We start from the raw sequence: 21,098 nt of genomic DNA, 5'->3' as shown, positions 1-21,098 counted from the left end.
GGATAGCCAAAAATACCAACCGAACATGGGCATGAAACCAAAAAGGGTCTTAACAGTACAGCCAAAACCGTCTGAGGTTAACTTTTTTCCAACCATTGTTTTATTAAAAATCGCCCTTTTTTATGAAATAAAGATTTACTAACGAAATGTATTAATATATTTTTGCACTGGCGTCTCGGTGAATAGTTCACTCTGGACATGATTGTCACTCAGAAGCATTACCGACTAAGTGATAGTTAAACAAACCCGTATAATATTATTCGTGTGCACACTTTTTTTTTAATACCCTTCATGAAGGAGCAAGAACAAAAATAAAAAAATGTTAAAAATTCAAAACATGAAGTTATTCTTACATCGTTTGAAGATAAATACACTTCTTATGAAAACTTTTACTGCTGTTGTAATAGACTGTAATACAGGGTAAATGATCATAAAACAATTATGTGTGTATAATCTTTTATCAAAATAATGTCTGACTAAAAGATAACAGAATGACCCAAAGTTGACTAAATCTTAACCCAAAGTTTTAACTGGGATTAAAAACAAAAAAAAATAGTTTTCAGAAGACATAATTTACAGTAACTATGAATAGTTTATACTTTTCTTACCTTGCATAACATGTCAGGACATTATAAATCCCTTTAAATGTGTCCAAACTTCCTTTTTATCTAATTTTTAAACAACTAAATTGATGTATGAATTTACATATCTTACAAATTCTCCGAATGACTCTAGCGTATTTCAGGTCGAAGTTATCAGAAGTTTGTTTAAATAAGATTTTAAGGTTTGTTAAACACATTACTGTATACGTTCGATTTATATTTTGTTTCCATTGATCGTGTCTGGAGATCTATAGTATTGGTAAGGTATGATAAGATAGGGACAGAATTGGTAAGTTCACGCTGACAAAAGCTTAGTCAGTCTTATACAGATGTTTATTGGTATAAAATTAAGGTCTGAATAAATTTTACAATAGCGCATATCTTGTTCTTATTTGAGAGTAATCCCCTATGAAGAAAGTGATGGTGGTTTCTATTGAAGACTACAAAAATCATATGAATAAAGCAAGATATGTATATTTAAATGCACTAAATCAAGACATACGTAACCATGGAAGCAAGTCTACAGTATAGACTAGAAACAATATGAATAACGTACTGAATCGGTGTATTTTTGACAAAACTATCAGTATTCCAACAATTAAAATCATGATAGTATAAAGCTGAACAAATCTGATAAGAAGCTAAATTAAGAAGTACATTCTATAAACCAGATGTAATAACAGTACACATTTAAAAAAAAATTATAAAATAATTCTGACCTGATATTGTGGAAATTCGTAAGTAATAGAAATGTAAATTTATTTCAGGTAGATATTTAATGAATAAATAATTATTAATAAATTCATAGGAATAGTTAAGTATTACAATATTTTTGTACGTTCATATAGGGAATATTTCGTCTTATTGCTGTATGTACATCTTTCCTTCGATTTATCTGTGTTTTGTTCTAAATGTTTAAATATCACATGAATTCACTGATAACTTTTAATCCCTTATCGATGAAATTTAAACATAAATTTTGTCGATGTAATCTGTTTGAACTTACCACAGAACAAAACTTAACTGTTAGTTCAAATTGACAACCGTGAGATCCCCTTTCAAATTTATGTGTAATAAAATCAAAATCCGATTAGTTCAATTTACATAGCACAGATGTCAGTTGTAATATTTATATTTTAAGACAACGTATGGTGATGGGGATCTTTAAATATGAAAGTACTCGTAATAATATTGCTAAAAATAAATTCAAATTAGAATACACAGTACGTAACCCTTTATTTCAGTACACAATGAACATAAGGAAGTTTGTGAAGAAAGACAGAAACAATTCAATCCCCGAAGATAAAGAAAGAAATTAGATCTTCATTTTGCTGATATACTGAATATGTGTGCAGACTACAAAAGTTATATACTCCGATTATATCAGCGAAAGAAATATATAACTAGAGGCTCTAAAGAGCCTGTGTCGCTCACCTTGGTCTATGTGAATATTAAACAAAGGAAGCAGGTGGATTCATGACAAAATTGTGTTTTGGTGATGGTGATGTGTTTGTACATCTTACTTTACTGAACATTCTTGCTGCTTACAATTATCTCTATCTATAATGAACTTGGCCCAGTATTTTCAGTGGAAAATGTTAGTAAAAATTTACAAATTTTATGAAAATTGTTAAAAATTGACTATAAAGAACAATAACTCCTTAGGGGGTCAATTGACCATTTTGGTCACGTTGACTTAATTTTAGGTCTTACTTTGCTGTACATTATTGCTGTTTACAGTTTATCTCTATAAAAATATTCAAGATAATAACAAAAAACGGCAAAATTTCCTTAAATTTACCAATTCAGGGGCAGCAACCAAACAACCTGTTGTTCGATTCATCTGAAAATTTCAGGGCAGATAGATCTTGACCTGATAAACAATTTAACTTCTTCATATTTGCTCTAAATGCTTTTGTTTTTGAGTTATAAGCCAAAAACTGGCATTTTACCCTTATGTTCTATTTTTAGCCGTGGTAGCCATCTTAGTTGAATGTCCGGGTCACCAGACACATCTTTTAAACTAGATACCCCAAAGATGATTGTGGCCAAGTTTGTATTAATTTGGCCCAGTAGTTTCAGAGAAGACTTTTGTAAAAGATTACTAAGATTTACGAAAAATGGTTAAAAATTGACTATAAAGGGCAATAACTCCTAAAGGGGTCAACTGACCATTTCGATCATTTGACTTATTTGTAAATCTTACTTTTCTAAACATTATTGCAGTTTACAGTTTATCTCTATCTATAATAATATTCAAGATAATAACCAAAAACAGCAAAATTTCCTTAAAATTACCAATTCAGGGGCAGCAACCCAACAACGGGTTGTCCGATTCATCTGAAAATTTCAGGGCAGATAGATGTTGACCTGATACACAATTTTAAGTCTGTCAGATTTGCTCTCTCTCTCTCTCTCTCTCTCTCTCTCTATATGCATATATATATGCTTTGGTTTTTGATATATATATGCTTTGGTTTTTGAGTTATAAGCCAAAAACTGCATTTTACCCCTATGTTCTATTTTTAGCCATGGCGGCCATCTTGGTTGGTTGGCCGGGTCACCGGACACATTTTTTAAACTAGATACCCCAATAATGATTGTGGCGAAGTTTGGTTTAATTTGGCCCAGTAGTTTCAAAGGAGGAGATTTTTGTAAAAGTTAACAGACGACGCCGGACGACGACGACGACGACGACGACGACGGACGACGGACGCAAAGTGATGAGAAAAGCTCACTTGGCCCTTCGGGCCAGGTTAGCTAAAAACTACATATACGAATTTCTGAGTATAAAGTAAAGAAATAATACCTGTCTCCACGTTCTCCTTGGCGTATGATGACGTCATCACGTTCGTTTACCTGATGTTCACAGTGCCTCACTATATCTGTAAGGACAGCTGAAATTAAAGAAGATTACAAGGTAATGTGGGTTTTTTTTTCAAACAATTTGAGATGGTTTTACACTAAATGCGCTGGAAGTGTCTTGATTGATATTTCAGTCTGGGATAATATGGTTTATTTGCATTCATTAGATCAAATTCGGTTTAGATATTTTAGATGTTAATGTAGGATCTGTATTTAGATCTCTAAATTTGCGGAAGAAAAAAATGTGTTCTTCCCTGGCCGAGATTCGTACTCGTGCAACTGAGATATCGTTGTACCAAATCGCCTTGCACTATGTCCGGCGCGCTAGATATATGACAGTGACAAACGTTTTTGAAAATGATTGCAATGGTTTACTTTATGACAAAAAATAAATTTACGTTTATACAATTTTCCAGTTAGTATAGATATATAATCCATGTATCTGAAGATAATGACACAGATCGAGAACAGGTATTGAAGAGGAGATGGACAAAGGGGTTCTTTAACATGCAAGTTCAACTGCACTTTCCAATAGACTTAACCTTCAGCGTAAACACTACGATAAGCCACGGTTACATGGATTCGCACATCTTGTAGTGCGGTGACAGAAGTGTAAAAAGTCGTCTAGATCGCGAGTTTAATCTCCCCAAATAACACACGGCTAAAAATGGTCTTAACTTAAAGATAAATATGTCTTCTTTAGTTTTTGCCCTGTCGTCAGAATTTCGTACGGTCACATTTTTCTAAAAAGTCATTTTAATGACTAGTAGTATATTGGAGAGTTTCAACCCCCCTTTTTCAAAATGAAAAAATGTGTATGTTTTCTCACATTAAATTGAAATAGTTTTTACTGAAGCCATTTTTATATGTCAAAATATTCTATTTAGTATTTTATTTTCTTCTAATCTATAAAATTTGCGAAGTTTGGACTGTTTAAAATTGAGGTAATTTTAATTGCAAATTCAGACACAAACTTTGGTTTATTCTTCATAGCAGTAATACAAATTATCCCATAATATTTTAAGCATATAGTATTTCAATAAAACTAATAAGTGATAAAAATTTCGGAACCAAAATATGAAAAAACCCTTAAGAAATCAATGGAAAAAGAATGGACTAAAAACTTCAATTTCAACACGGAACTTAATCACTTGCCTTCCGTCACATTTTGTGTATTAGTCAATAATTTGCTCTCAACTGATATATGAAATTACTACCTTTTTCGCTATTATATACACATATTTTCAATTAAAGTGCACATATATGCCACATACTTTATTTGTATATGTTTATATTCTATGTTTTTTGTTATAAAACATCAAATATACTTTGTCAGAAAAGTCTTATTGTAAAATCAAAATAATTGACGGATAGTTTCAGTATATATTCCGTGATATGCGAAGTCCGTTGCAACTTGCTCCAATAAGTCCAAAGAAAAGAAAAAAGTCGTTCAATTTTATGCAGTGCTTAATATGCAAAAAAAAATCGACTGGAATTTTGAGTCAATTTAACCATATAGGGAAGTCGATTTTTGTATCTGCATCGAATAAAAGATTGGATGAGGTGAACATGTTTCATGAAAAGGCACTTGTTTCTGTCAATATGGGTTTACTATCCATACCCGTACGAAAAATCACCCATACGGGTATGGATAGTAAACCCCATATTGACAGAAACAAGTGCCTATGATTTCATGCGATAGCTGTTAATTCGAAGAACTCCGTGCAGGCAGTTTACCATCGTTCATGCTACAAAAGTTACACAAGTTAACATATTTGTGCCCCCTTTTAGAGCGAGGAAGCTTCTTATCTGATATTTAATGACGACATACAATTATCGGACTGTTGTCCCACAGTTTCGAGTATTTGTATGCGTTCTAGAATGCAGTCATTCAACTGGAGCGCTTGTACATTTTGTTGCAACAAAACATTTTAGAAATATCAAAAAAACTACGCAAGTTTGAATCAGATGAGCGTATGAAGAATGTTTTATCCGTGTCAGACAAAGTTAAAATTGAAATAGTTTTTCCGTCCATCTTTTAAACTTCAAGCACTCTGTCATTTTGGGTGCATTACAAATCATTTGCTAAAAAAGACAAAAGACCAAAAAAAATCCAAACCCGTGGAAGCAGATATCTCAGATCAAGATACTGCTTTTACTAATTTTATTTTGGCTATTGACAACGATTGAATGGTCATTCCTCGTGACACCGTTAATTGATAAATATAGATCTACTCTAATTTAAAATATTCTACTTGTAACATGCGGTCTAAACTTATTGATTTTTATAGAAATTCATTTGTCAAACAACAAGTTCAAGGCAAATATAACATAATATATAGTAGCAAAATAACTATTTGAGATGCAATATCAGCTGCTAGGCAATTGAAAACTGACCTCAAAATCTCAATGTCAACGGTAATAGACACAAATAACGGACAGATATTTCATTCCGCTGCAAGTATACTTAGAAAAGACATCGAAACTCTAAAGAAGAATACCCAACTTCGGATGAATTGTCTCTTCCTTCTTCAATTCAGTCAATGTCTTCGTATTTATTGCAATTCATTTTATAGTTACTCGATGAAACTGCATACAGCCAAGACTATTCTCAGGAAATGGCACCAGAGAAATTGCGTAAATGCTAAGAAATTGTTAAGTCAATTGTGTGTGTGGCCAATTTTGTTTTACTCTTTTTTATTTAGGATTGGCTTTACAAATGTACCATGAGTTTGGTTCAAAACACCTTGTTGAACCATTGAATGCCAATGGACTTTATGCTTCTTAAAGTAAAGTGCGACGCTATCTAATGTATTGCCAACCATGAAATTGAGCTAACTAAAGATAGTGTGTACATCTCGTATAATGGTTCCTCAGCATCTTTGCAGACACGCATATGGATGTCATCACACCTTTCTAAACCCCCTTTTAATCTCTATTAAATCTTGGATGAATTGATAGGGATGGTTTGAAGCTGGTACTTTTTTAGGAACAAATGTCTTCGGATTTCCTACAATACCTTGTCTATACTTGTAAAGAAAACCTCAAAATAACGTGTTTGCTGTGAGCAGAACCTTTCATGTGCAGACATGTGGCCATGAGTGAAATGAGTAGAAATATTAAAACATGTCTTGTGACGGTTGATGAAAATGAAGATGATGAAGATAACGGTTGATTTGGTATAAAGCTTGTTGCACTGGTACACCCAGGTTAGGGGAGTGTTGGTGCGCCCTTAAAAAAGTTTAAACCGGCCACATTATGTATGTGCCAGTTTCAAGTCACGAGATGGTAATGCAGTTTTTTTTTGTTTCTTATTTATTTTGTACATTAATCGGGCCGTTAGATTTTTCGTTTGTTTTACATTATTTATTTCGGGAATTGAAGACTATGCCGTATGAATTTTACTCATTGTTGAAGCCCGTACGGGACCTATAATTGTAAGTTAATTTATGTCTCATTTGCAATCATATCACATCTTCTTTTTTTATATGGAATACTTTTGAAGTTTGTGGTACGTTGCAAGGAAAAAAAGGGGGGATATATAGGTACAAAACCTATAATGTAATAGATTTTAACCAGAGTAAAATACACAACAACAGATAATACTATGGAAGCAGTAATAATTGTGAAAAAAAACCCAAAAGCAACGAGTAGTCTATAAAAAAACCTGAAGTATCTGCAAATTCAATTTGAGGTCATATTTGACTGTAGTGTTCTATTGCTTTGGTTTGATACCTCACCCACTATGATGGTTTAAAAAATAATTTTAAAGTATTGTCCTGCATGACACTTGATGTTTACCTGAAATTGAAATTTGTTATAAGGTTAAGGTGCTCTAAACATTTTATAGGTTGAAAACTTGATTTTTGAAGTTTTGTTTATAAAACGTCGTTTTATGATTTTTTTTGATAAAAAAATCTCAATGATTAAGGTTTATGTATAATAACAAACATTACTAAAGCCAAAACAATATCATTTGTATTTAGGTAGAGTTTAGAAATATAAAAAAATGTCAAAAGTGATACCCTCCCAAATTTTCACAGATTTTTACATATGACCTTTGACCTCAATTTTAAAAAAATGTGACCATATCAAGTCTTGACGACAGGCATATTATTATAGTACACGATTTCCTCTTTCCAATGATATATTATACAGGTGTGTGTTCGGTGGGGAGATTAAATTAAAAAAAATCTGCCTTCAGTCACCGCACTATTGTCAGCAAAATTCGAATGTTGTTTATGTATGTTCTTAAATTGCCTGCCTACATTAACACCTTTTTAGAAAGTTCCAAGAATTCCAATCGGCAAAACATATAAAAACGTTAATGTCTCCTGGATTACTTTCAGACTGACACAAATCAGTGTTGTATATGATAGACCAATAAAGACGTTACTCGTCCCTGCAACATCCAATTGGGTGTTCAATATCTATATTCAGTGAATTATCAAGTAAAGATTATTTTACTTCCCTTAGTTGAATCATGCCCTCTAAAGGTCTGGAAATTTAATACTATTAAATAATCTGTGTGAACCTTTAGTTAAATTAGTATAAAGGCAGATGCTACACACCTTTTTCCTTCTTCAGACTTTACTTATATATAATTCTTTATAATGTTGCAAAGAAAACATTGTTCTACACGATTTCGATTAGCATATGAAAAGATAAGTTGTTATATATTTTACAAGATTTATTTCTTAGTCTAAAGTTCATAACTTTTTATTTCTGAATATAAAATCCTTGTGTAAAGAATTCAGATAATTAAAAATGCCAAAACATATCAACAAGAGTTCTTCTAGTATTTTATTAAGTTTGACACCGATAATTTAATTGAATGCAATTAAAATGTGTGTATGTAAATGTCTTTCCTCTGTCATTCAACACCGTAGGCATCTTGAAATTTTAAATCAAATTTTGAACTTTATAAACCTTGTCTTTCATTAAATCTTTGCAAAATTACTTGATAGAAATAGCAAGACTTACAATTTAAATGAATGACATTCAATTCACGCTAATGAATAAATTTTCTAAACATATTTTCTTTAACATAATATTATGCGTATTCGATTTCTTCTGAACAAAAACAAGTCCAATACATCAAACATTTCCATTCTAAATTTCATCAACAGAAACAAGACTATATAGTGTCTTTTTGTTGTTGGGATTTATAATTTACAGGCCACGTCAACTCTTTGTTTTTGTTGGATGTATTTCTGCTTTTTGTCCATCTGATGAGTGAAGACTTTTTCAACTGATTTTTATAATTTGTTCTTTTGTTTTTTATGTTGTACTGTCAAACCACTGTCCCAGGTTGGAGGAGGGTTGGGATCCCGCTAACATGTTTATCCTCGCCACATTCTGTATGTATGTGCCTGTCCCATGACAATGTCAAGAGCCTGCAATTCAGTGGTTGTCGTTTGTTGATGTGTTACATATTTATTTTCTGCTCATTTTTTTGTACATTAATTATGCCGTTAGTCTTCTCGTTTGAATTGTTTTACATTTGTGATTTCGGGGCCTTTATAGCTCAATTTGCGGTAGACATTGCTCATTTTTGAAGGCAGTAATATGACCTATAGCTGTTATTTCTGTATCAGTTTGTCTCTTGTGAATAGTTGTCTCATTGTCGATCATACAACATCTTCTTTTTTATATATGTTTAACAGCAGCAATGAGAATCGCTATTTTAATTGTGAAATTAAACTGTCGTCGTATGATTTCTGTTCAGCTGAAATATTTGTTAATGGGGAAAGTTCTAGACCCTCCTGGCCGGTGCTCGATAATCTAACACTGGTTTTTACTGTTTACCGTCATAATCATGCAAACTAATGCATGACCTTTAAATTTGTTTAATCAAAGTTGACCTTATTTGAAATAAAATTGTTTAATTCCAAAATGATGTCACCTTGGGGCATGCTTGATTCACATGCTAAAAAATATGCCAGATTCGAAAACAACTTCACCAGTTCTCGATAATGTTATAACATAAAAACCTCAGAATGAAAATAAAATAAGAACTATGATAGTCTATTTGATAAAATGAACATTTTACTGATAATTGGCATTTAACTTTTACTGAAATGGTAATCTATTCACAGAAATTCAGAGATTCTAAAATTCATCAATTTGTGTATTGTACGGAAAACTATTTTTTTTTCGTAATACACGTACATAGTTCATTATCATCGGACTGTGTACAAACATTGCAGTACCACGACTCATCAACGACATATGAAACACCCAAACCGGAATATACATGAAGGGACAAGCAAGTTGACCAAAAATATATTTTTTACATATAAATGGCTGCGGTCAAGTGAAAATATGAAGGGGCTCTATGGGGACAAAACATGACGTAACAAGTGCCTTGGATTGAATAATACTGTAGGAATTACATCATTTGGATTCTGAATGATTTTACAACTGATCTATGTTATTTCTAACTACTAAATAGTTACTAAAAGTTTTTTTTAAATTGGTTCCTAGAGCGATCTTTTCAATTTCGATTCACCACTGTCGATTTATCGTCTGCTATTAATTTCCCATTAAGATCAGAGCATTTGAAATGTACATTTCTTGTAAAGCCCTTTTTAAGGTATAAATACAACAAACATTTTAATTCAAAAGTGTTTTATTTTCATTAAAAAAACATTTCTGTAGCGGGTTATCGAGCACTGGTCAGGGGAGTCTATATGGTTTCTTTAAATTTAACTTAACCTCATAGTCCTTACTGATTCAATCACAGGGGTTTGTTACAATTGCCAGGTTTTCTATCCATACGAACCCCTAAAAAACACGTTTTTTTTGGGGGGTTCGTATGGATAGTAAACCCGGCAATTGTAACAAACCATTGCCAGGTTTACTATCCATACGAACCCCTAAAAAACACGTTTTTTAGGGGTTCGTATGGATAGTAAACCCGGCAATTGTAACAAACCCCTGTGGATTAACCATCGTCAGGTAGTAGTATGTTGTTGAAAAAGATCGACATTATTAAGTGTCCAATTTTTCTTTGCAGTCATATTTGTGTAAACCCATACCCGAAATTTATAAAAAGTGTATTGTTAAATTTAGATTGTTATCACATGATCTAGCTATAGAGAAGGGAAGGTATTCTAATGTTAATAGAAACCTTAGAACCTGTACATTGTGTATTGATGATATTGAGGATGAAATGCATTTTATTTTATCATGTCCATTATATTCTAATTTGCGTGAATATTTGATAAAACCATATTATTGGCGTAAGCCATCTGTTTATAAACTTTTAAAATTATTAAGCACTACTAATGTAAAAGACTTGTGCAACTTGGGAAGATATATTTTTAGAGCACTGAAGCTCAGAAATGACTGTTTTCAGTAAGATGATTTGTAATTCATTTGTTACAAATATTTGCTATTTGGAATTATATTTATATGTATTTATTTTTTTGTGTATTTAATACTTCTGTCTGTTTTGTCATGATCGTATATTTTTGTAATCTATATTTAGTATATATATTGATTATACATGTACCTATATGTTGTAAAACATTTGGTTAATAAAGAATTGAATTGAATTGAATTGAAAGTGGGTATTATATTTTTAATTACCCTCAACACTTCTTACTAGTATCATACAAGTGATAGAGCGTATGATATTTGCGCCGATTTTTTAAATTTTCTTTTTTTCATTTGCGCCGATTTTATATTTGCTCCCAATTGCATTTACAGTTTAACATAGATGAGTAAGTACTGGCCATACAGTGCAAATGATCGCGAGAAAGGAATACTTATTTTTTCTACACGCCTCAATCTTGAATGCCTTTGCAATGATATGTCTGCAATATTTATAGATGGAACTTTTTAGTGATGTCCGAAATACTTTTAACAGTTATATACTTTACACGGATGTAAAAATGGAAACTACGTATCTCGAATATATGTCATCTTACCAGCGGAAGATGAACAGCGTTATGAAGGGATGTGGAAACTAATTTACGATCTCTGCCGTCAAAAACATCTTTCCTGTGTGGCCGAGCTTATGCATATTGACTTTGAACAAGCAATGCATAACGCAATATTGATGCTTTTCCACAATGTATAATAGATTATTGTCCTTCTCATCTGGCTCAGAATTGGTGGTGGAAAATCCAGTCTGTTGGGCTGAGCACAAAGTATAAAGACAATGGTAAATAGGCTATCCCAATTGATTGACAATTCATAACATTTAATTTGTACGACTGGCTAACGGAAGAATTAAGTCTTTGATGATAAATGAAAAATAACATTCACCTGGAATTTACCTGTAAAAAAAATCTGCGCAAATGAAAAAAACAAATCTGCGCAAATGAAAGAAAAAATCGGCGCAAATGCAAAACGCCGAAGTGATATTAATTTCAATATAAATATATCTAGTGGATTCTCGCGGTACAATTTGGCAAGTGTTGAAACAAAGAGTTTTTAAATTTCGCCGGCAGTGCGAGAATGCGTTACTTTGGTGTTTAAGACACGGATCGATAACGGTCTACGACTTTGGATATTTTTTCAAAAAATGGCATTTTCTGTGAAAAAAAAAGTTTCAAAGACAAAGTTAGGAAGAATAAAACACTTCATTTATACCTCATGACACAAATACTTCCGACTTGTATGGTTTCAGAGAAGTTGCGGATCAATGAAATCGGTCTTTTGAAAATATGAGATCATTTGAGTTGGGTTTTTTCGGTTTATTTAGGGAGGGGGTATAAACTGTTTCTCTTGTACTGTATTACGGTTTGAATAGTATGATACCCAATATTAGGTATTTATATCTACCACAATTATGTACAAAACCAGTACCAGTTTTTTTTCAGGACCAGTCGGTAAACATTTACTTAGATCTTATAATATCGAACTCCGAGACTGCAAATAGTTTTTACATTTTTATAAAGTTCTTTCAAAAATCAATATAATCACGAAGTGAAATTCTAAAGGAGAAAAGTACATAATGCGTCAATTTTATTCAAGATGTTTAGAATCGAAGAAACAGACTGATTTTTGTTTTTAAATTACAATAATTAAAGTGATTTAAAAGTAAACGCAGGGAAATAACAAAGTAATGAATTTAATGAATATGAATTATATATAGAGAGAATATAATAATCTGCTAATTGTTTCCAAAACTATATACCACAGCTGAGCTAATATTTTTCTATTTTAAGCAGTTTTATAGGGATATTTAAACGGATGACCAATATAATTGATCATTGACCTTTTTTGTACAAGAACCTTATTTCAAAAGTACGTGTATGTATATTTCTCATGAAGGAATATTCATAAATTATTTGTCTGTGAACAATAAATATATAATAATCAATGTTTATATAAAAAAGAAATCAAGTTTTGCATGGTATGCATTTCGTTACAGTAACTTATAAAATTGTATCACCGGTTTTGAACACCCGTTATAATTAACAAATTTTAAAAAAGTTTTATGCTAATTTTGTTTTTGTTTTTGTTTTTATCATGACGCAATAAGTTTTTTTTTTAATCAAATCAAAGTTCAAGAAGCCACATATAACTTAAACAGGTTTATGCTCATACCCTCCCCTCATCGAAAAACAGACTGTTTACTTTACTACATTGGTTAGAGGTATAGGGGGAGGGTTGAGATCTCACAAACATGTTTAACCCCGCCGCATTTTTGCGCCTGTCCCAAGTCAGGAGCCTCTGGCCTTTGTTAGTCTTGTATTATTTTAATTTTAGTTTCTTGTGTACAATTTGGAAATTAGTATGGCGTTCATTATCACTGGACTAGTATATATTTGTTTAGGGGCCAGCTGAAGGACGCCTCCGGGTGCGGGAATTTCTCGCTACATTGAAGACCTGTTGGTGACCCTCTGCTGTTGTTGTTTTTTATTTGGTCGGGTTGTTGTCTCTTTGACACATTCCCCATTTCCATTCTCAATTTTATGATCCACCAACACTGGCGCGTGTTTTTTTTTTTTCTTTTCTTTTTTTCAAACGATGAATTTCATTATCAAAGGGCCCAATATACTATTAGACCTAAAACATAATAAGAAAATACGATAACATTATGATAGAATCAATACATCTATGAACGGTGTACCTCAAACGTCACTCATGGATATCAATAAGGAGTCGGTCAATTCTTTTGGCGTGTAAAGAGCGATAACTCTATCTCGTTTTACGAGATCATTTTCAAAATTGATATAAATGAAATCAAATCTGTATGAAATAAATACTCAGCTTAGAATAAATATACATACCATCATTCTGTGAAGATAACATTTTACTCCTCTTTCTGAGCCATGGAATGACGGACGATATTTCTGGTTCATTTCGTTTTGTTGGATGTTTCTGAATCATGTAGATTAGATTTTCAACAACTGAAGCCATGCTTAAAAAAATATTTTCTCGCACAAATGGTTAATTCTGAATATCCGTTTATAAAAAGATCACTTTAATCGTTCAACAAACCCTTGTGATACCATTCACTTTCTTCATGGTATAGTAATATATCTGTATGCAAATTGGTGTTTCCTGAAACAAACAAAATTTCAGATAAACATCGAAATCTTAGATGCTTGTTGTCTGAATATTGCTTAACATCTGTTTGTTCTTCGTGGATTTCCTTTCCGGTACCTTTATTTCATGTCTACTACGTTCTTAAATTATTAATTAATGTTTCAATCAAAGTTGCTGGAGGTACAATGTACGAAAAAAAATCAACTTCAAAAAGCCAATAATTAACCAGCCGCGTGAAAAAAATAAGAGACATTTAGTTTATAACATTGAACTTACAGAAGTTAAAGCGTCAAATAGTTCGATTCCTAAGAATTCATATTTATTTTATGTTTATCTTTAACTGAGAATTATCATGCAATATGAGTGACGGTAAAGAGATTGTTTTTTTTTTTTCTGATGAAGGGGCAGAACAATCGATTGTGCTAAATAATTTATTCTAAATCGTTCGTAAATACATGTGATTTTAAGGTCCAATTTGTTGTTGTTGTGAAAATGCCTATTTCATAAATGTCAGATGTTTTGTTCTAACTTTCTTATATAAGGGCAGAGTATACTATACGATGTGTAAATCAAAAACAAAACAAATACAACAACGCTTTGATAGTTCACAATGGTTACATAAGAAAGCACTCAGGAAAGTCAATGAAGAGCAGCATGTAAAATCGGTTGTTTTGTAGCATGTAAAAAGAGCGATAACTCTATCGGTAAATTTTACAGCAGTACTGTTTTTTTTATACAGTTTTTGAGTATAAAAGCATATTGATATTGGAGTCATGATCTTCATAATTGAAACGGAAAGGTGCTTTAAAATCTTCACTATACACTCAAACTACTTTATTGGGATCTCTTTTCGTTATGGAACACAATTTGCAAATTTATGGTGATATACATGTACAATAAGTACTGAACTTTTAAAAGTTTTAAAACAAAGCTGACACAGCAAACGATAGTACTGAAGCCTTCAATTTTGAATAAAAACTGCTACTAAGAACGCGAATAACTAGGAAAACTTGATGATTGCAGCTGTTTGTCTATGATAGTTTTAATTCGGAGAATGTGTGATTTGATAAAAGAAAAATACTAACATTACTCGAAACTCGTAAGGTCTAACATCCAAATTTGTATAAAAAAAAATCTCTGTATAGAAGAACATTTTGTATTTTGATTTTGATGTTTTCGATGGTCTATCCTTTTTTGTTAACGTTTCGAGTATCTTTTTCATTGAATTTTAATGAAGAACGTTGTTCGACTTATGCGATACTGAGTCATCTTAGAATTCATTACATTAATCATAAATTATAATTTTTACACCTCTGAATTTAGGTTATAAAAAATGTATTAAAAAACATTTAGAATTATTATTCATCAAAAAGTCATCCAGACTTACCTATTTGAATAAAAGTCCCAATAACCGTACAAGATCAGTGCGTATTTGCCAGACAGATATTTTAACGAATTAATAGAATTAAAAACATAATTAGCCAAGAGCACAATCTGGGTCCGCTTCATTCCTACACAAGGCTCAAGAATAAGATTAAGGCCAAGGTTTAAATTAAGCAATGAAAACTTCAATATTAGTATTATTACACAATAATGAATAATAAATAACAATTAATGGCGACACATTAACTTATTAATTAAACCAGGGTTAAACATATTTCTACTATATTTTGTATGGATATCTATGCAATCTCCGTTGAATAAGTTCTTTATCTTTCAAAGATTATCTTGAATTATAATTGTAATCCAAGAATCATACAGATATGCACTGTGCCGTGACAGCTAAAGGTTTATATTAATTTATAAAAGTAAAAAAGTAGATCGAAATTAAACTAAATTATATGTTAAATAATGTTTATCATCAATCTTCAAATGGAAAAATTACCGCCGAATTCTCTTTTTTTGTCAGAAAACTACTCAAGTATTCAGTTTTTCAAACCAAAAGCTTAAGAAGAATCCTGTGCATTTTCTGGCCAAATAAAATATACAATGACGACATTCTAAGACAGTGTCATCAAGATATCATTGGTACAATATTGACGAGAAGGCGTGGGAAATGTATTGGGCATGTGATAAGAGGAGATCGAAATTTAATCATTAGAACGGCATTACATTGGACTCCAGAAGGAAGGTGCAAGTGAGGAAGACTAAAACACATATTGAGACGTAATGTAGACGGAGAACTGAAGACCATGAATAACACATGGAGAACAGTAGAAAAGGTGACCAAAGACCGACAGAAATGGAGGACCTTTGTTGCTGCCCTACATGCCAATGGCATACCGGGCGGTAAGCAGTAGATAAGTACTACCCAAGTATAGCAGTCACAAGTCATGCAGTCTGTGGATATCTTTGGTGTTTATCTGTATTGCCATATTTCTGTTTCATTGATGGTTCAATGACTCTTAAACTTTAATCATTTATATAAATTTTTAGAGAATTCCATTTTCTGTTCAACAGACAGAAAAAAAATAATAATTGGTATGTCAGCTAATATTACACGACAGTTTTCTCACATTAAAAAACAAATCGATTATGAATTAGAGTCAGAATATAAAAAAATAATCTTATTTAACAAATCCATATCTGATAAGCATAAATGCACAACACAATATCAAAAGACAAACAGTAAATGGGAAACTTACCAAATAAAACATTCAGTCTGATTAGTTGACCAATAATGATAATGAATGCACAAAAAGCAAGACAAAAACAAATATTGAAACGCCAAAGACAAAACAAAAGCTACGAAACAACAAAATAGATTGAAAAAAACCATTATAAATGAGATTGATAAAAAAGATTAGTAATCATTTAATTTACGGACACTTTTACTCAAGTGTATGTCATAGAAAGCAATAGTTAGTCATTTGAGTAACATTTATTACATAGAATTATTCAAAGGTTGGTCTGTCTGGAGGAAACTGGCCCTTCTTTCGAAACAGCTTGGTGTATCTATCTAGTAAATTCTATATGCCCCGACTTTAGCATCAGCGTTTTGTATTGCAACACTTTCAATAACAAGCTTAAGTGGCCTTTCTATGAGTGAATTTGAAAACTATGTATGGTCTTTGTAGAAATTGAATAACTTTGTCGTGTTTTGATCTTCTGCTCGGAAATATTGATATTTGGGCCTCCAAATGACATACAAAGTTGGAGACTTTGAGATTATATATTATACATAAAACTATGAGTACTTTCTGACATTTAGGGTTTAAATATTGAATTCAGATAAAGTGGAATTCAAGTTCTATACATTTTCATTTGAAAATTGATTTATAAAAGAAGGAGGTTTTGTAGTTCAATAGTTTTTCTTCGCAATAACCTGGGGGGATTTGTGAGATTAAGTCGTTTGTATTTTCAACTTCAGATTTTAGCAATTATAATATGAACTTCACAATTTTTATTTATGACAACTTGAACAATCTTCCAAAAACTACTTGAAAAAAATCAATTTCAGTATACAGCATGTAGAAAGGTTAATTTTGGGACTGACTTTTTTCCCGTCTCTATTAATGCCTTTTCCAAATATGACAGCATTAACTGAATATGGTTAAATATAGAACATAATACATGGTCTCGCTATACGATACATATACTTTTTTTCCCTCGGAATGAATAAGAAATATTTAGAAAACAAAAATGTGTCCATAGTACACAGGTGCCACACTCGCTCAGACCGAACAACACAATGCATCTAGGTGAGGCATACACACATTGCAGGTAGTACTAATTTTTGTTACAGAAGCCACTTAGACGTTAATGATATTCATTATTACAGCTAACATGGCTAAAAATGGTGTAATCAGACAAAAGAAAAGAATCATCATTTTAATTTTGGTTAAAAAGACCCCTTATGCATCATATTAAGTTACATTACTGGACAAAATTATCAAAGCTACCTTAGGGTATGAAATCTAATAATCACATTACATGTACTATCAAAATAGGATTTTTCTCTCGTAATTAAGAAACTGTAGTATTTTCGAACAATCATTGCATTCCAATAGCAGACTATAATATATATATATGTCTTGTTATTACGCTATACTTACGATTAAAGATATATATCCTGTTAATTGCTGGTCTACATTTTAAACTATAAATCCTATTCACTTCACAACTTAGTTATTAAATGCACATAATTATAAAACTTTATGAAGCAATTGAAATCATTAAAAGTGAAATATATTTCATTTAACTGTTCGGCTTACCGAAGTCTTCTAGAAATCATGACTTTTAAATTTCACACAAAACAATACCCATGCAGATCTAACAACTACCCGGGGTTTTAAAGGTACGCTACTGTCGTTTGTCGATAAATTCTTTCGTATACAAGAAAAAATATAGTCACTGCACTTAAGATTTGTCTCGCGGCTTAATAAACTCTCAAAGAGTGTTACAACTTGTAAAGGACAACAGCACGAAGTGTATTTCAAATTTCATTTAGAATTAATCCTTAAAAATACAAATATGTTTCACAATTCGATAAAGAATCTTTATTCCTGCAACTCATTGATGTTATTAGCATGCTATGTCTAAAATAGACCGAACAATACATTTAATGAACCTTTTTTCGTTGTGTGATTACAGGTTTTAAAGAACTGTATGTTTACTTTTAAAATCAAAAGTCTTCTTAATTCAAGTTTATCATAACACAAAGACAAACTAAATATTTATACGAATGTATTTTTATAAAATTATGATTTCACGGTTTCACTGTTTACTTTTCTATATTTACCCTCCAGTAAATCCAAATACAATTTTCATTTGACTTAAATTCACATCCCTCCCAACCATTTTTAATAAAACCTAGCAATGGTTGATCCTATATTAGACAAATATACTTATGAACTGTTTAAATAAAGCGCTACTACATACAAGGTTAGTCTTTTAGAGGTTCTTTTATATATGTATATCGTTCAAAAATGGCCTAAGTACATGCCGGAATAACTAAGTAAACTTCAATCTTCATTATAGAAAAATAAATCTAGATTTTTAATAAAAGAATCGAAACTGTCAACATGACGGTATTTAATATTGTATATTGATGTTCACTTTTATTACCACAATCTACGTTTTATCAGATATCAATATCATAATTGGAGGTCTCAGACGAAAAATTGTATTTCAGTCGAACTAAAAATGATAAATATGACGGTAGATCCTCGTGGTAATGTCATTAATTATAAGAACGTACCTTTAACACACAGTGTACATATTGCATACGGTTTTATGTATAAAGATAAAGTGCATAAGTAACGGTGCTAATGAATGAATGACCGAAAAACACAGTCAGGCCGAGCAAACAACGTATATCTAAATTCCGAAGTGCATTAAAAAACTGTCATTTTTCGCTATTTATAGTCAACAATACACAACACGTATGTTGCTCTTCATTGCATAGATTCAAAACCGAAGCAACGGCAATTGTACAGTGCATATTTTCTTTAATAAACAATGCCAACATAAATCATACATTTACTAAAAACATACATAACCTTGCCTTGTATATCTCATCATAAATTTTAGTTTTCTATCCGAAAATGCAAGGATTCTTGCTGTTATGTTTAATAAGATTACTGAATATTTTACTATGACTTGATATATATCATTTAATAGATAAATCATTTGTCTACAAGTTAAAAATGAGCAGTTGTGGCATGATCCTTAATGATAACTACTGCTGCAATATCAACCAGAGACCGACTGACATCAAATCATGATTCCCAGACTAGTAAACTTCCAATCAGGACATATTCAGCAGATTTAGTGTCATACAAAGTCCGAGAAAAAAACGACCTTGTCTGGATTGGGCTCTTCAAATGTAATTCTATACGAATTAATTAATCCATTTCCGTACAGTAATACACAGTGTTACCCTTTATTAATATACTGCTGATTAGTTATGTTAATTTAATAGATACATGAATAGTTTGAACGCTATAAGTAAACGGAGGTTATTTATGATGTCATAAAAACGAAAGCTTATAGAAAATACTTTGCAGGAAATACAAAAAAATCACGGATATCTGACAAATAATATCTTGTGAACATACGAATGATGTTGACAGATATCTGACATATAATATCTTGTAATCATACGAAGGATGTTGACGGATATCTGACATATAATATCTTGTGAACATATTAAGGATGTTGTCTAATATCTTGTGAACATTTGATAGATGTTAATGGATATTTAATATCTGATATATATTGTGAACATTTGACAGATGTTAACGGATATCTGACATCTGATATCTAGTGAACATGATATCCAAAAGAACGGAGTAAAAGATTTCCTCATCAAACTCGTCGATTATATAAAACTAGAAAACTACATAGAAATTAACAAGATATATCTTTTTTTCAATATTGTTATTATTTGCAAATCTACATCTAAAAACATTGATAATCGCATTTTTTTTTAAATATCTGCACGTTTTTGTACATACACTGATATCAGTATTACTTCTTAATAAGTAAAAACTTACCACGATTTAAAGCAGACATTCACGTTTGTATATATCCATATTTTGATGGTCATTCAATAATATATGTTTTTAATGTGTCATCAAATTAAACTAAATTAAAGAATACAATACCTCTTACGGTTGTCGTGTGGTAATAGTAATCGGAGACCTATTTTGAAGATAAACACGGTTAAAAATAAAAGATTGTATACATAATATGTAAATTCGATCAAAGATAAAACTTAAAGACTATAATTATTTTAAATCGGATAGACTTATGTTTTGAATAATAATGTTTGAAGGACAATGGTTCTGTGAAGATTTAAGTTCGATCAATGAGATAGTGCGGAGGATTTATTCAGTTGTTTTTTTATTTATCTGATGGCGTTCTCATCGATCTGTTCTCATTAAATAGTATCCAATTCTAAATCCTTGTCATCTTGTAAAAAGACACGTGGAATTTTCATTCTAATTTTACAATTTATGTAAATAAAGAGACTTATAACAATTATATCGATTAAAATCTTATAATGACATATTTAGAAATAATATCAAGTTATTAAATATTTCGTAAACAATCATGCCGTTGGGCTTAATTAACTGGTACGCAGGTAGTATATATGTCGAGAAAACACTTCAAATTTTCTCT

General features: G+C 31.4%; 1 protein-coding gene across 14 annotated transcripts in view; it reads right to left on the bottom strand.

Annotated features, from left to right (window-relative positions):
* LOC143064386 (uncharacterized) overlaps positions 1-20,598 on the bottom strand; it is a 37,420-nt gene extending 16,822 nt beyond the window's left edge. For 8 of the 14 annotated variants that reach the window (XM_076237173.1, XM_076237178.1, XM_076237180.1 and 5 more), the window contains exons 1-3: positions 15,361-15,481; positions 13,715-13,988; positions 3,412-3,499 (exon numbers count right to left, since the gene is read on the bottom strand). In XM_076237173.1, the coding sequence (XP_076093288.1) occupies positions 3,412-3,499; positions 13,715-13,844 (218 nt within the window). In that variant the 5' untranslated portion in view covers positions 13,845-13,988; positions 15,361-15,481. Of the gene's footprint in view, positions 1-608; positions 1,181-3,411; positions 3,500-13,714; positions 13,989-15,360; positions 15,482-18,028; positions 18,501-20,470; positions 20,555-20,581 lie in introns of those variants that run through there. The other 6 variants (XM_076237185.1, XM_076237186.1, XM_076237176.1 and 3 more) reach the window with 5 other exon arrangements.
* Between the last annotated feature and the right edge of the window lie 500 nt (positions 20,599-21,098).

The sequence above is a fragment of the Mytilus galloprovincialis genome, chromosome 2 (genome assembly GCF_965363235.1).
Source record: "Mytilus galloprovincialis chromosome 2, xbMytGall1.hap1.1, whole genome shotgun sequence".
NCBI lineage: Eukaryota > Metazoa > Mollusca > Bivalvia > Mytilida > Mytilidae > Mytilus > Mytilus galloprovincialis.
The sequence above is the reverse complement of the archived record's forward strand: the minus strand, read 5'-3'. Positions and strand labels throughout refer to the sequence as shown.